This window comes from Emys orbicularis, chromosome 1, assembly GCF_028017835.1.
Source record: "Emys orbicularis isolate rEmyOrb1 chromosome 1, rEmyOrb1.hap1, whole genome shotgun sequence".
Classification (NCBI taxonomy): Eukaryota; Metazoa; Chordata; order Testudines; family Emydidae; genus Emys; species Emys orbicularis.
The window spans coordinates 210,225,784-210,240,158 of record NC_088683.1 but is presented as its reverse complement, the minus strand read 5'-3'; the positions used below and the strand labels follow the sequence as shown (position 1 = coordinate 210,240,158).

Genomic DNA, 14,375 nt, shown 5'->3' with positions numbered 1-14,375 from the left:
TTCAATGGACACTGAATCAGGCCTCTGGGATCTTTAAGGCAGCCTGTACCCAGTATACATAGGTCTACATGGCCAAGATTCCTCTCCACCACACGGATCTCAGACTGCAGTTTTGGCCCTTGTGGGCCACTGGCAGCCACTATAAGTCAGAAGATCACTCGGGCCGCTTTAGCTGCCAGCTCTGCACGGCGTCCCATGAGTTAGGCATGATGCCACCTGAGCACACCTCCCGCCAAAACTTGATCCTATGCTTCAGGCGAGGATTTGACCTATGGTCTGAAACACTGTATACTGAAGGGGTCTCATTAGTATAGTTATAAAAGGGAACAAAATATAATTCTGTATTTGCAGCCAAAAAGATACAGGATGCTGTTTTGATGTCTAGTTTTGGCAACAGCTGCTATGCTACCGCTGAGCTTGTGCACAAGCAAGTAGACTCTGGTCTGCAGAAGGGTCAGGAGACAAAGTGCTGCTCATCTGGGATGTGACTGAAGGGAGGCTACTGGCCTCAGCCATTTTTAGCAGAGCATGAAATTAAAAAAAAAAAAAAAAAAAAAAAAATGCAGCTCACTCCTTAGGAGCAACCCTGGAAAGAAACTTAAGCTTTTCCTTTGAAGAAAGAGCATATAGGAAAAAAGCCAACTCCCTCAATGAAATAAAATAATAAGCTGTTAAACAGCCATGTTCACTGAGAATTTGGTCTGAAGAGGCAGCATCTGCAGGGACAAAAGTGAAGACTAGCACCACATGCAAGACAAACCACAGAGTGGCTACCACCACTATTCGCCAGGCCAGGTTTGGACCAGGAAGATAGCTAACACTTTTTAAAAACACAGACTTAACGTATCTTAACTAATATTTTTAAACACTAGTGTTGATGGGTGTAAGGTTATGGCTGACTCCTGCCTCTTTCTCTCCCTCAGCAAGGCCCCTTTGAGAACTCATCCAGTCCAAAAGAAATTCAAGACAGACCCAACAAGCAGTCCCATTTATTTACTCTTCTGGGTACATACTGGTCCTCCAGTCTCTCACCCGACAGCCCAAAATAACAGCATCTTTGAGAAACTAAACACAAACTTACATAGTGTCAACTGGGCACAGCCCCCCCCTTTTCTGAGCGTCTGTCAGTCTCTCTCCTGCTTCTTGGGCAGGGTCTCTCCCAGGCCTCCCTGCCTTGGGAGTTTTATCCTGCTTTTGTCAGGCTTCCTAGCACCCCCAGTCACTTTCTCCATCAGCCACATGCTGCAGTTTCCTGTTGCCTTTTATATTAAAGCAGCGGATTCAACCCAGGAGTGGCTCATCCTGTAATCAGGGCCAGCATAGTCCCTGGCTCTCCAGCTCATTGGGCAAAGTGCCCTGTTACAACAGGGTTTCAACATCTTTAAGAATGGATTAGCTGCTCATGGGAGGCAGGGGGCAGGGAAACCTAGGTTTGCCCACAACCAGCTAACACATTTTAAAGTTACCAAACCCTGTACACACTAGTCACATTTTTAAACAGGACTATATTCCCCAATCTAGTCTAGAGGTGCCTTTAGTGCAATTCTTCAATCAACCCTGTATTCAGTGCACTGCATATTGTATCCGTTTGGAAAACTCAGAGTCCCAGCTGAGGAAGTTGTGCTGATACCACGCTGACCACAAACTTGGTGAAGGTGACATTATGACCCAAAGCTCAGGGTGCAAAATAGTGACCTTTTAATATGCCAATTCAAAAGGAAACTGTCAAATGGGCATATGAATTTGTGTATGGTACATTCAAGATTAACGGCCTATCTGAAAAGTAGCTACAAGAAAACAGTGTGTCTCGTCAGTCTCATTCAGGATTGGTTGCTAACTCCTATAGTCCACGGAGCAGATACTGTCATATCTGCCTGGTCCTCGTGGCACAGATAATTTGCATTGTATACATGCTTTGGACAGACCTGGTGCTTTAAGCAGGTAAAGTGATGAAAAGTTGCAGAGCTAAGCAAAATTACTCTGTGGCTTTCTGATCTGCTTTCTCGGGGAAAAGTAACTTTTTTTTGTCCAAGTATTTCATCATGGCAATCAGGGTCTCCCTTGACCAGCCAGAAGGCCATCTCACGTCAGGGTAATGGAAGGCACAGATTTAGAATTAGATTTCATGCCTCATAAGGTCCAAGGGATAATCAACTCATGGCAATCATTACCCCTATTATTGTTTCATTAAATATATTGAAAATGTGGTGAACTGCAAAAGAAAGCAAAACCATTTATTTGTGTACATGCTGTAGTTCATCCACCTACATGCCATAGCCCTACCATGAAATAATATTTATATTTTGGCACATAGCAATAAGAAAGTTCAAGGTTGCACATTACTTGACTATTTATGCACTTCATATAAAAAGGGGAGCCAAGAAAGCTTAGATAATAAACAATTTGTACTTAGAAAAATGATTGCACAACACTAGGGCAGACTGCACTACACTGATAACATCAGGGGGTGTTGGGTCGGCAGTGACTAGGTCAGTGTACTAACCTTTTATCTTTGGAAGTCAAATTCAATTCCTGGCTAACATTCTCCAGAAAGGAAAACATGAGCCCTCTCATCTTAATTTCCTGTTGTTAATGTTACAAAACCACCACACAATTTTGCTTAATCAGAAGTTTCTGCTCAAGTCAAACCCAGGACTGGAACAGCAGAACATTGCAAATCAAGATAGAAGACTACATTTGCAGAGCTGTTTGGGAAAGGTTGCAGTAAACTTCTCCAGATGGTATCCAGCTCAAGTCAATGGTATAAGTCTCTCTCATTCATGAACACTACATTCACTTACAAGTTTTAGGGGTTTTCTTTAATGTAAAAGCAAAGTGCTTTTATAGCCTTTCCTTTCATCTGGGTGTGATTTCTTTTTGAAACTCCTTATATTCCAGATTTATTTTTAAGCCACAGAAGTATCTTGGTGTGCAATGTCTCTTGCCCTTCAACCCCCTATCATGATGTGTGAAGTCATGCCTCTCCAAGGAAGGGACCAGGTTAACCCATCTGGATTAAAAAGGGACTGTGCCAATGAAGCTTTTGCACATATTTTTCCCTCCACCACTTTTTCTTCTTTAAAAACTTACTTATAAACTTGGGATTTGCATTATAAACTCAAAACCAAACCAAGCCATACCCCACACCCTTCTGGGGGAACAGAATTTTTTCAGGGACAAGACAGTTATAAATATAACACCCTTCTTTCCACCCCCACCCCCTATCCCACTACACACACATTATTCTGAAGCCTGAGTTTCTCCTCTAATGTTCCCCAAAATTGTACTGAGTGGCTTGAGGGAAAGCAAGAATCTTTAGAAAGCCTTTAAGGCGGAAAGAAGATCTTGTGTTTATGACACATGGCAGGCAGGAGATCTGAGTTTATCCCCAGCTCTGACACAATTCATCAGGGAATTCTGTTAAATCACTTAGGGCTCATCTACACAGCAAGTTATTGCGCAGCAAGCCAGGGTGTGAATGTACAGCACACCTGCTAGACACACAATAACCTCTCGTGTGAACATTGCTACAGTGCAGCAAAAGTCCCGGAGTGTGGTTTAGTGACTACACTTTCAAACAGCAGTACGCAAAGCCGCACCCTGGGGTTTTCAGTATGCTGTTGTAGTGTCCGCATGGGACACTACTGCGCGGCAAGCAGACGCACAGCAGATTCACACCCTGGCTTGCCACACTGTAATTCACAGTGTACACTCGGCCCAAAACTCTAGCACAGAGTTTCTCAGTCTGTAGCTGCAGGCATGAAGGGATGCTGTGACACAGGGAAGAGAAAGATGGGTAAGGCACTATTAGAATGTATCACAGACCAGAGCTACCAAGAAAACCACAGAACCTAACTCCCTTACTGTGGAAGTCAAAAGTTCCTTGCCTTTAAAATACAGGCTATTTCTCTGGAACAGTTTCAGGCATGGGATTCAGAGTGACCAAAAAAAAGCACATTAAATACATTCTGCCAACTAATCTGCCAATCACTTCTAGAAAGGAAAGCACCATACAAGGATTTTTTTTAAAATGCTAAATAAAGCCCTCCAAACTAGATTTGCATTCTTACATAGGAAGGGGGTTGTTGGACCAAACAAAAAAAAAAAAAAAAAGAGAGAGAGAGAGAGAGAATCTTTGTAAACCGTGTGACAGTTTCTTTTATGCGCGCATGAAGCACAATGTCGTTTGAAGGTGAGTCACTTACTGTAATCATACAGGAAATACTCCTCACCAGGCAACATGGCAAACTGCTTCCTGGGGTTTTTGATTAAAAACACTACCTTGTATTTCAGGATCGCCAGAGACTACAGAAAGCTGCATTTTCTGAGCAGTAGTCGGCAATGATAATCTTTTGTTTTATTGATTGAAAACGAAAACAAAAATGGCAAGCACGATTCAGAAGATCAGACCCGTCAGTTGATAACAAATGACAAAATACAAAGAGAGATAACAAGACCAAGCTTAAAAGAAAAGGAAGGGAGAGAAAAGAGTGAGAGGGACTGAAAGAATACAGGATGTAAAATGTCACAGTGGACTTTCCCCCCTATACGTATATAAATCTCACACACACACACACACACACACACACACACACACACACACACACACACACAGTTAACTGTCCTCTCTGGGATGTAGCACTCCCTTGTAACTTCACAAAAAAAGCAGCTGTCAGCTCTTCAACAGAAGTTCAGCCATTTGCCTTTCTCACAACAGTGCAGCTGAATGGACTCTCAAGATCTTTGCCTGTAAGAAAAGGCAACTCTGATCTTCCTCACTTCATTCAGTGCAACATTTGACTCTGGAAAATTGCTACAATATACAAATAGTAAACTAACTTGGCAATCAGCGCTGCTTTCCCTACAACAAAGGCGCTGTGCACTTGGTTATCTGCGTTTGACTGTGTGCACACATATGCATGCATGGCTCAAACACCAGAAGGCAAATTATTTAAAAAAAAAAAAAGTTGCGTTTTTTTAATCTCATGATTCTAAAGGCAGTCTCATCATTTTGAGCTCTTGGGATGGTCAGTACTTCGCCCTTTTAGAAAAAAGAACCGCTAATTTGTTGCTCCTCCCACAATCACCAATAGCTGCCAAAACTCCCACGTGGCCAATCCCCCCCGCTGGCAAACCTTTCCAAATCCTTTGGAGACACTACTAAAAAATCTAATATCCCTGTGTCCATTTCAATAACCTGATCATGCTATTGATAATTTAATGTGCTGGCCTTCAGAACAGCTTCCCTTTAACTTTATGGGCTAATTAAAATCTCAATCTCTTAACACTCCATACAATTAATTTATTCTTGAAACAAAAGCAGTAAAAAAAAAAAAAAAAAAAAACCCTAGATGAAATCCCCAACAACTATAAACATTTAGCTAGCTATTGCAAGCAAATCTGTGACCATCTACATTTCTGGAGTTTACAACCATTTTATCAAGTTATCAAAATACTGAAAAACATTATTGCACCAAAAGTGTGAAAGGAATTTAAATCAGCTCTATGGCTTTTGGACTCTAGCAATGTGAGAGTATTTTGTACTGGTCAAAGGCAACCAGCCAACTAAGCAGCTTTTGGTCAGGGCCAAGTGTATGTGAAAGAAATGTTCTCTATGTTTAATTATTACTCCCCCAACGGCTTCCCCAGATGACCGGCATACTTTGGCTTCCTAAATGCTCTTGGGACAATCTTTCACCATCCTGACCTTGCACCAAAGAGTGAACTGTTGGTTCCACTGAAGTCTATGGCAAAACTCCTAAGGACTTAATGAGGCCAGGATTTCACTCAATGCTTCCTACCACCTTGACTTATCCTTCCTGAAATCAATGGATTACACAAGGTGAGGGAGCAGAATTTGGCCCAGGGTCTAGATTTCATGAGAGAGACATGTTTCAGTGAGTGCTTGCTCTTGGAATTTCGTTGGCAGTTAGTTGAGAGCACTAATTCTTGTTGCTCTAGGAGCCTTCTGCACACTGCTTCCAGCAGTGTTAAAAATATCCCAACTCATGCAATCCTTTGAAAGATGTTAAAACTAAGGCTGTCGATTAATCGCAGTTAACTCATGCAATTAACTAAAAAAAATTAATTGCGATTAATCGCACTGTTAAACATAGAATCCCAATTGAAATTTATTAAGTATTTTTGGATGTTTTTCTACATTTTCCAAATATATTGATTTATATTACAACAGAGAATACAAAGTATACAGAACTCACTTTATATTATTTTTATTACAAATATTTGCACTGTTAAAATGATAAAAGAAATAGTATTTTTCAATTCACCTCATACAAGTACTGTAGTGCAATCTCTTAATCGTGAAAGTGCAATTTACAAATGTAGATTTTTTGTTACATAACTGCACTCAAAAACAAAACAATGTAAAACTTTAGAGCCTACAAGTCCACTCAGTCCTACAGTAACTCCTCGCTTAACGTTGTAGTTATGTTCCTGAAAAATGCTACTTTAAGTGAAACGATGTTAAGCAAATCCAATTTCCCCATAAGAATTAATGTAAATGGGGGGGAGGGGTTAGGTTCCAGGGAAATGTTTTTCACCAGACAAAAGACTATGTGTGTGTGTATGTATATATATATATATATATATATATATATACACACACACACACACACACACACACACACACACACACACACACACACACAATATAAGTTTTAAACAAACAATTTAATACTGTGTACAGCAATGATGACTGTGAAGCTTGGTTGAGGTGGTGAAGTCAGAGGGTGGGATATTTCTCAGGGAATGCCTTACTGCTAAATGATGAACTAGTACTCGGCTGAGCCCTCAAGGGTTAACACATTGTTGTTAATGTAGCCTCACACTCTACAATGCAGCACAAATGGAGGGAGGGGAGACAGCATGGCAGACAGAGACAGACACCCTGTGTGTGAGAGAAAGAGAGATGCGCATTGTCCCTTTAAGTACACTGACCCCACTCTAAGTACACTGCCTTTTAAAGTAGATCAACAAGTTGAGACAGCAGCTGCTGCCAGCAAGCTCCCTCCATCCTGAGCCCTGTCGTGTCCCCCCGTGCTCTATGGAGATGGGGTAAGCAGGGGGCAGGAGCAGCGGAGAGGGGGACACCCTGACATTAGCACCCCTCTTCCCCCCCTGCCCCTGCACAGCAAGCAGGAGGCTCCCGGGAGCAGCTCCAAGGCAGAGGGCAGGAGCAGCACATGGTAGTGGGGGGGAGGGACAGCTGAACTGCTGGCAATAGATAGCCTGCTGGGCGGCTGCCGCACAGGAAACTTAGGGGAACGGGGAGCTGATAGGGGAGCTGCCGGCCCACCCTGGTTCCAAGCCCCACCAGCTAGCTCCAACAGGCTGCTCTTTCTGCAAGCAGTGGACAAAGCAGGCAGCTGCCAAACAACGTTATAAGGGAGCATTGTGCAACTTTAAACGAGCATGTTCTCTAATTGATCAGCAACGTAACAATGAAACAACGTTACCCGGGACGACTTTAAGTGAGGAGTTACTGTACTTCTTGTTCAGTCAATTGCTAACACAAACAAGTTTGTTAACATTTACAGGAGATAATGCTGCCTGCTTCTTATTTACAATATCACCTGAAAGTGAGAACAGGCGTTCGTATGGCACTTTTGTAGCCGGCATTGCAAGGTATTTACGTGCCAGATATGCTAAACCTTCGTATGCCCCTTCATGCTTCGGCCACCACTCCAGAGGACATGCTTCCATGCTGATGATGCTTGTTAAAAAAAATAATGCGTTAATTAAATTTGTGACTGAACTCCTTGGGGGGAGAATTGTAGGTCTCCTGTTCTGTTTTACCCGCATTCTGCCATATATTTCATGGTACAGCAGTCTCGGATGATGACCCAGCACATGTTTGTTTTAAGAACACTTTCACTGCAGATTTGACAAAACGCAAAGAAATGTGAGATTTCTAAAAATAGCTACAGCACTCAACCCAAGGTTTAAGAATCTGACATGCTATCCAAAATCTGAGAGGGACGAGGTGTGGAGCACGCTTTCAGAAGTCTTCAAAGAGCAGCACTCCAATGCAGAAACTACAGAACCCGAACCACCAAAAAAGAAAATCAACCTTCTGCTGGTGGCATCTGATTCAGATAATGAAAATGAACATGCGTCGGTCCGCACTGCTTTGGATCGTTATTGAGCAGAACCCGTCATCAGCATGGACGCCTGTCCCCTGGAATGGTGGTTGAAGCATGAAGGGCCATATGAATCTTTAACGCATCTGGCACATAAATATCTTGCGACGCTGGCTACAACAGTGCGATGCGAATGCCTGTTCTCACTTTCAGGTGACATTGTAAACAAGAAGCGGGCAGCATTATCTCCTGCAAACTGTAACCAAACTTGTTTGTGTGAGTGATTGGCTGAAGTAGGACTGAGTAGACTGGAGGCTCTAAAGTTTTACATTGCTTTATTTTTGAATGCAGTTATTTTTTGTACATAATTCTACATTTATAAGTTCAACTTTCACGGTAAAGAGATTGCACTACAGTACTTGTATTAGGTGAATTGAAAAATACTATTTCTTTTGTTTTTTACAGTGCAAATATTTGTAATCAAAAATAAATATAAAGTGAGCACTGTACATTTTGTATTTTGTGTTATAATAGAAATCGATATATTTGAAAATGTAGAAAACATCCAAAATATTTAAATAAATAGTATTCTATTATTGTTTAACTGTGTGATTGTGATTAATTTTTTTAATCACGTGATTAATTGAGATTTTTTTTTAATTGCTGGACAGTCCTAGTTAAAACAAATAACTTTATAAAAAAAAGCTAAGAATTCTCTTTGTCCATAGTTTATATGCTCTTAAATGCTCTGATACCACCTGCAGTTGGTAGGGATTTTTCTACTAAATTATGCACAACAAAGCATAAGAAAGAGAAACCTAAAGAGCCACTGTTGCCAGCTCTCAAAATTGTTATAGCAAGTCTCACAATACTGGTGTTTCTCTTCAAGCCCCAGTGAGTGGAATCATTATATTATGCGAGAATCTAAACTTTCATTTTTAAAAAGTTTCTAGCCCTCACGGATGCAGAGAAAAGCTTGAAAATGTGACAGAAATGCACCCAAAAGGCTCACCAACCAGAAAGCAAATATGAACCCAAATTGTATTACTTTAAAAAATAATACACCATTTTAAGCCACTCATATTTTGGGGGGTCCTGCTCAGGATTTTTGAGTGTTTGAGGTTAGCAATAATGGAATAACAATAAAAGAGGCAAGTGACTCACTGTACAAGTGCCTTTCTGGAGATTCCTCCACTCTCAGATAACCTATGTTGGTGATGCAGTATTTGTGTTCTAGTTCACTGCCTAATGTCTTATATTGACATGACTTCTCCTTATGCAGTTTTATTTCTTCTAAATTGGCTAACAAAAAAAAAAAAAAATCTATCCACCATTAAGAAGCAGAATGGAACTCATTACATTTAAGCTATGTCTACATTTTAAAAACTGCAGTTGTAGCACTTCCGTGTAGCTATTTACTACAGCAACAAGATGGGTTCTCCCATCGCCGTTGTAAATCCACTTCCCTGAGAAGCAGTAGCTAGGTCAACGGATGAATTCTTCTGCCAACCTAGCGCTGTCTACACAGGGACTTAGGTCCGCTTAACTACGTTGCTCAGGGGTGCAAACTTTTCACACCTCAGAGCCGTAGCTATGCTGATGTAACTTTTGGCACTTTAGACCAGCCCTTAGATTTAGTCCTTTATTCAAAGCCTATTGAATTCAATGGGCTTTGGCTCAAGCCTTGAACATTGTTGTCCTGTCTTGAATCCAAAAGGAAGAGATCACACAATGATTGAGCTTCTTCCCAATAACATGCAATCAGGCTGAATGAGTGTTTGGTAGGCCTAAAGTCACCGGAGTGGATGCACAATAGTACTTCAAGAGTATGCGTGTGTATTTACCTGTGTGGTTTGAAAACTGGACAGAATTCACAGGATCAACTTCAAATCCCAGAACCTGCAACACAGAATAAAGGAACACTATTATTATTAAAACAGAACTTTCCTCAGAATGCCACTCATATCATAAAATGGAAGACAAAGGTTACCATGGTCTGTTACACATTTAGAAGCTTAGAATGTGATTTAAAGTAAGAGCTGAGTAACCAGTGTTAATATCTTTAGTAGAGGAAGGGGCATGGAGAGAGACACACGATGGACCCACCAGAAAAGTGGAGCTCCATATCTGAAAGAGAAGATTCACCAGAAGGCCAGCAGTCAGAAGCTAATAGAACAGCATTCTTAGGGTCTGAAGTAAGTCTTGTCCAGGCAATGCCACAACTACAATTCAAGGGACCAAATGAACATAAAATGAGAGGGGGTAATGGAGGGTGTGAGGAAAAGAGTTCTCATGGTTCTGGGGGGGGGAAAAACAAAAACTTTTTCATAGATTTTAAGGGCATTATAGCGGGGTAGTCACTCCGCTCCTGCCCTGACGGGGCTAAAGCAGCCCTGAAGAGGGCTGTGGTGGTGAAATGCTAGGCTGATTGGGGGAAGCAGCCACAGGTGGGGCCACGCCCCAATCAGGCCACAGTTGGCCCTATAAGAGGGCTGAGGGCCAGATACACTCTCTCTAGCTCCCTAGAGAGAGAAGGACCTGGCTGCCTGGGAAGCTGAGGAGGGTACCTAGGGTGGAGCAGGGCTGGGGAATGGCAGAGGGAGCTGGGAAGCTCTGGCCTAGCTAAGCCCCAGGCTGCAGGCCGAGTTAAGGGCCCACAAAAGGGTACTAAGATTGCAGAGGGGCAGCCCAGGAATAGGCAGAGGCAGCTGGTCCAACCCCCTTGCTGACGATGAGTGGTTAACAGACTGCCGTCTGCCCCAGGGAGCGGGGGCTAGATGATGACTGGCAGTAGCCACTGAGGCAAGGTGGGTTTAGAAGGTTGGGGGTTCCACAGGGAGGGGAGACCCAGATTGGGGGTTACTGCTGGGGCAGAACCCCAGGGCAAAGGGCCCCGGGTCTGGGAGGGACACGGGGCCAGCGGCAGGCGAGACACTGGTCTGCAGGGGGCGCTCCGGGCTGGAAAGAGCTAATTCCCGAGACAACCAGCAGGAGGCGCTGCACCGGTGAGTCTTTGCCCCGCCACAGGCAGACAAGACTGCTGTGATCATCTAGTCTGATCTACTGTATAGCACAGGTCATAGAACTTTCTCCAAATAGTTTCTGTTTGAACTAGAGCATATCTTTAAAAAATAAATAAATCCAATCTTGATTTTAAAATTGCCAGTGACGGAGAATCACCACAACCCTTGGTAAATTGTTCCAATGGTCAATTACCCTCTCTATTAAAAATCTATAACTTATTTCCAGTCTGAATATGTCTACCCTCAACTTCCAGCCATTGGATTGTGCTAGATTGAAGGGCTAGATTCTCCTTCTTCTAGCATTTGCAGTGCTTGCTGACCCACCCAACAGCAGTTTCATCAGCACAATGAAGGGCCCGAAGGCCACCATGAAATCTAGTCAGTTGACATTTGTCGATAGCAAGCGCCATTGACTGACGGAGACCACAGTGACAAAGTGGGTCGTTGTGCAGACCCCAAGGGCTAGACTGAAGAGCCCATTATCAAATATTTGTTCCTCATACAGGTACTTAGATTGTAATCAATAGACCTCTTAACCTTCTCTTTCTACGCAGACTGAGCTCCTTGAGTCTATCACTATAAGGCATGTTTTCTAAGCCTCTAATCATTCTCATGGCTCTTCTCTGAACCCTCTCCAATTAATCAATGCTCTTCTTGAATTGTGGGCACCAGAACTGGACCCAGTATTCTAGCAGCATTCGCACCAGTGCCAAATACAGAGATTGACTAACCTGTCTACTTTTACTCAAGAATTCCCCATTTATATCCAAGGATCACAAATTCCCCTATTTATATCCCCTATTTATATCCAAGGATCACATTAGCCCTTTTGGCCATAGCATTGCAGTGGGAGCTCACATTCAGCTGATTATTCACCATGATCCCCAAATCTTTTCCAGGGTCTTTTCTGGCAGGTGGGTGAACGAACACTGTTTGCCCCCAGATTTAAATTTCACAAGCTTTTATGAAACTCAAGACCATGAGAAATGATTATTTTTGAGATTTTATTTTGGTGGCAAAGGGTTAATCCAATGGAGGCATCTTAATAAAAAAACCCTCACAAATAAATTTCCTTTGCAATATTTGCAATCCAAATACTGCAGCAGCCAAATATGTTCTGATTGCCTAAAATGAGAGAAGTGGGGGGGGGGATGAAGCCCAAAGTAAAAATTTATTTCCTCCCCCACCTCCCAGTTAAAAATAATCTATTGTGTGTTATTATTTAAAAATACAAGGCTGGGGAGGGGAAAAAAATCAGTGAAGATTTTTAGCTTGGCACTGTCCATTTACTAGAAATAGAAAGCAATAACTATATTTTATCTGGTGTTCAAGCCATGCTACAGTTTTATCCACCACTAAAAAAAAAAAAAAAAAGAAAATCTAATACAAATCTGACAACAGTTTGACATTTAGTATTTGTTTTCACATCCTCTTTGCTAGGGATAAAATTTCTCCTCAGAAGAAGAGCTGCTATATATGGCTCTGTGAGTCATGGGAGACAACAGTAATGATGCAGAAATAATCGTGTATGATCCATTTTCAGGCAATTTGCTAGAGGGTTAATTGAAGCTTTTGCCAGTCACGCTCTTCACTGGGAGGCACATCTCTTCCTTGTCATCAACAGCGTAACACCCTCATGTAAATCAAGACCACGTGAGCAAGTCGTGCCAGCAATAAGACTATCTGAAACACATACACACATACGCACACAAAACTGGCAGCAGGCCTGGAGCAACAAGAGGCTGGCGGAATCTGCTGCAGATGATGTTCCCTCCTCCCCTCAGATACTGTGCAGCTATAGTTTTACAGACCATGTTAGACTTCACATGGGGTCAAAGAATCAATCTCTTACAAAAAGGCAGGTGTTAGTGCGCAACTAGAGGAAAAAAAGGATCCAATAATAATGCTAGACAGAAAGGTGGGTTAGTGTAAAACTGGTTTGATTAAAAGTATGGGGCAGGTACTACACCTGCCCCAGAGTCCGTTTGTGATTTTTTTAGCTATGTGTTTTTGTCTCCAATGCATCTTTCACACATCAACAGACAACACAAGAAACTGGGAAATGGACTATAAAACAAAGTGTCATCAAATGTACAGAGTAAACAAACTAAAAATAGACACAAAGTCCCCTAATTTCTTTCAGATATTATTTGGGCCACCCACGATAACAGTAGATAAATATTGTAAAGGAATGCAAAATTTAAGAGAGGACCTGTGTAACACAGATAGGCCAAGGCAGATATTAATACCTCTACGCCTGACCACCTTCTCCATATTTCCCCAACGGGGGTCAGGTGTACAGGTCTCTGCTGAAAGATAAGAACTAGCTGATTGTCATGGTTATTGCAAGATGTTTGTACAGAAAACAATTTTAGACTTTAGTGTAACATATGCACTAGTATGATCCAGATCCGTTGGGAGTGAAACCTACCACCTGAGAAGGGGGAGTCTGATTGCTGACCCAGTCAACATGAGAACAATGAACATCTGTGGAGAAAGCCTATGTTTACTGTCTAGACTAGATACAGGGCAGAAACTTACAAAAAAAAACGAACCCCAGGGTGTCCAGAAGATTGTTACACTCTCATATCCTGTGCCCTAAGTGGGGTGAAAACTGCTAGTCTGCAGGAGGAAAGAGTGGGGCTCATGGAGCCCGGAATGGAACACCTGTGTTACCAGCAGCCAGTGGGTGAGGAGCATTTCCCCGGTGGGCACAGAGTGGGCTCCCTCCCATTGTAAGCAGGTGGTACCAATTCACCTCAGACACTCCCAAACAGCGTCACAGCCTGTCTCTCTCTGGAGCTGGAAGTATCATTTCAATCTTACGAAGACACATCCATGCTAGCTCTGTGCTAGCATGCTAAAAATGAAAGTGTAGCTATACCAGTGGTGTAAGGTGCAGGAGGGGCTAGTTGTCCCAAGTACAATCCCATCGGAGATCCTAGGTACATACTTGTGTGTCGAGCCCCTCCTACTGCACACACTGCTGTGGCTACGCTACCGTTTTTAGCATGCTAGCTCTATCAAATGAAGCGCAGGTATATCTCTGCCAGCTGGAAATGACACTTTCAGGCTCCAGTGTAGGCATACTCTCACTCTTCTGGGTTCAGCACTTCTCACTGCTCCGTGTTAACAACTAAAGGCATTTACAACTAGTGTTTTGGAGAGAGAAAGAGAAGGCACTAGTTCTCCTGGGGAAACAGAGCAATAGCTTTTCAATGACTGAGCTGCAATTCACACAAAGCCAGGAGTT

At 42.5% G+C, this 14,375-nt stretch overlaps 1 protein-coding gene across 1 annotated transcript in view; it reads right to left on the bottom strand.

Annotated features, from left to right (window-relative positions):
* Positions 1-14,375, bottom strand: part of PDXK (pyridoxal kinase) — a 74,687-nt gene that overhangs the window by 27,854 nt on the left and 32,458 nt on the right. The window contains exon 2 of the mRNA XM_065423236.1: positions 9,944-9,998. Coding sequence (XP_065279308.1) covers positions 9,944-9,998 — 55 coding nt within the window. The remainder of the gene's footprint in view (positions 1-9,943; positions 9,999-14,375) is intronic.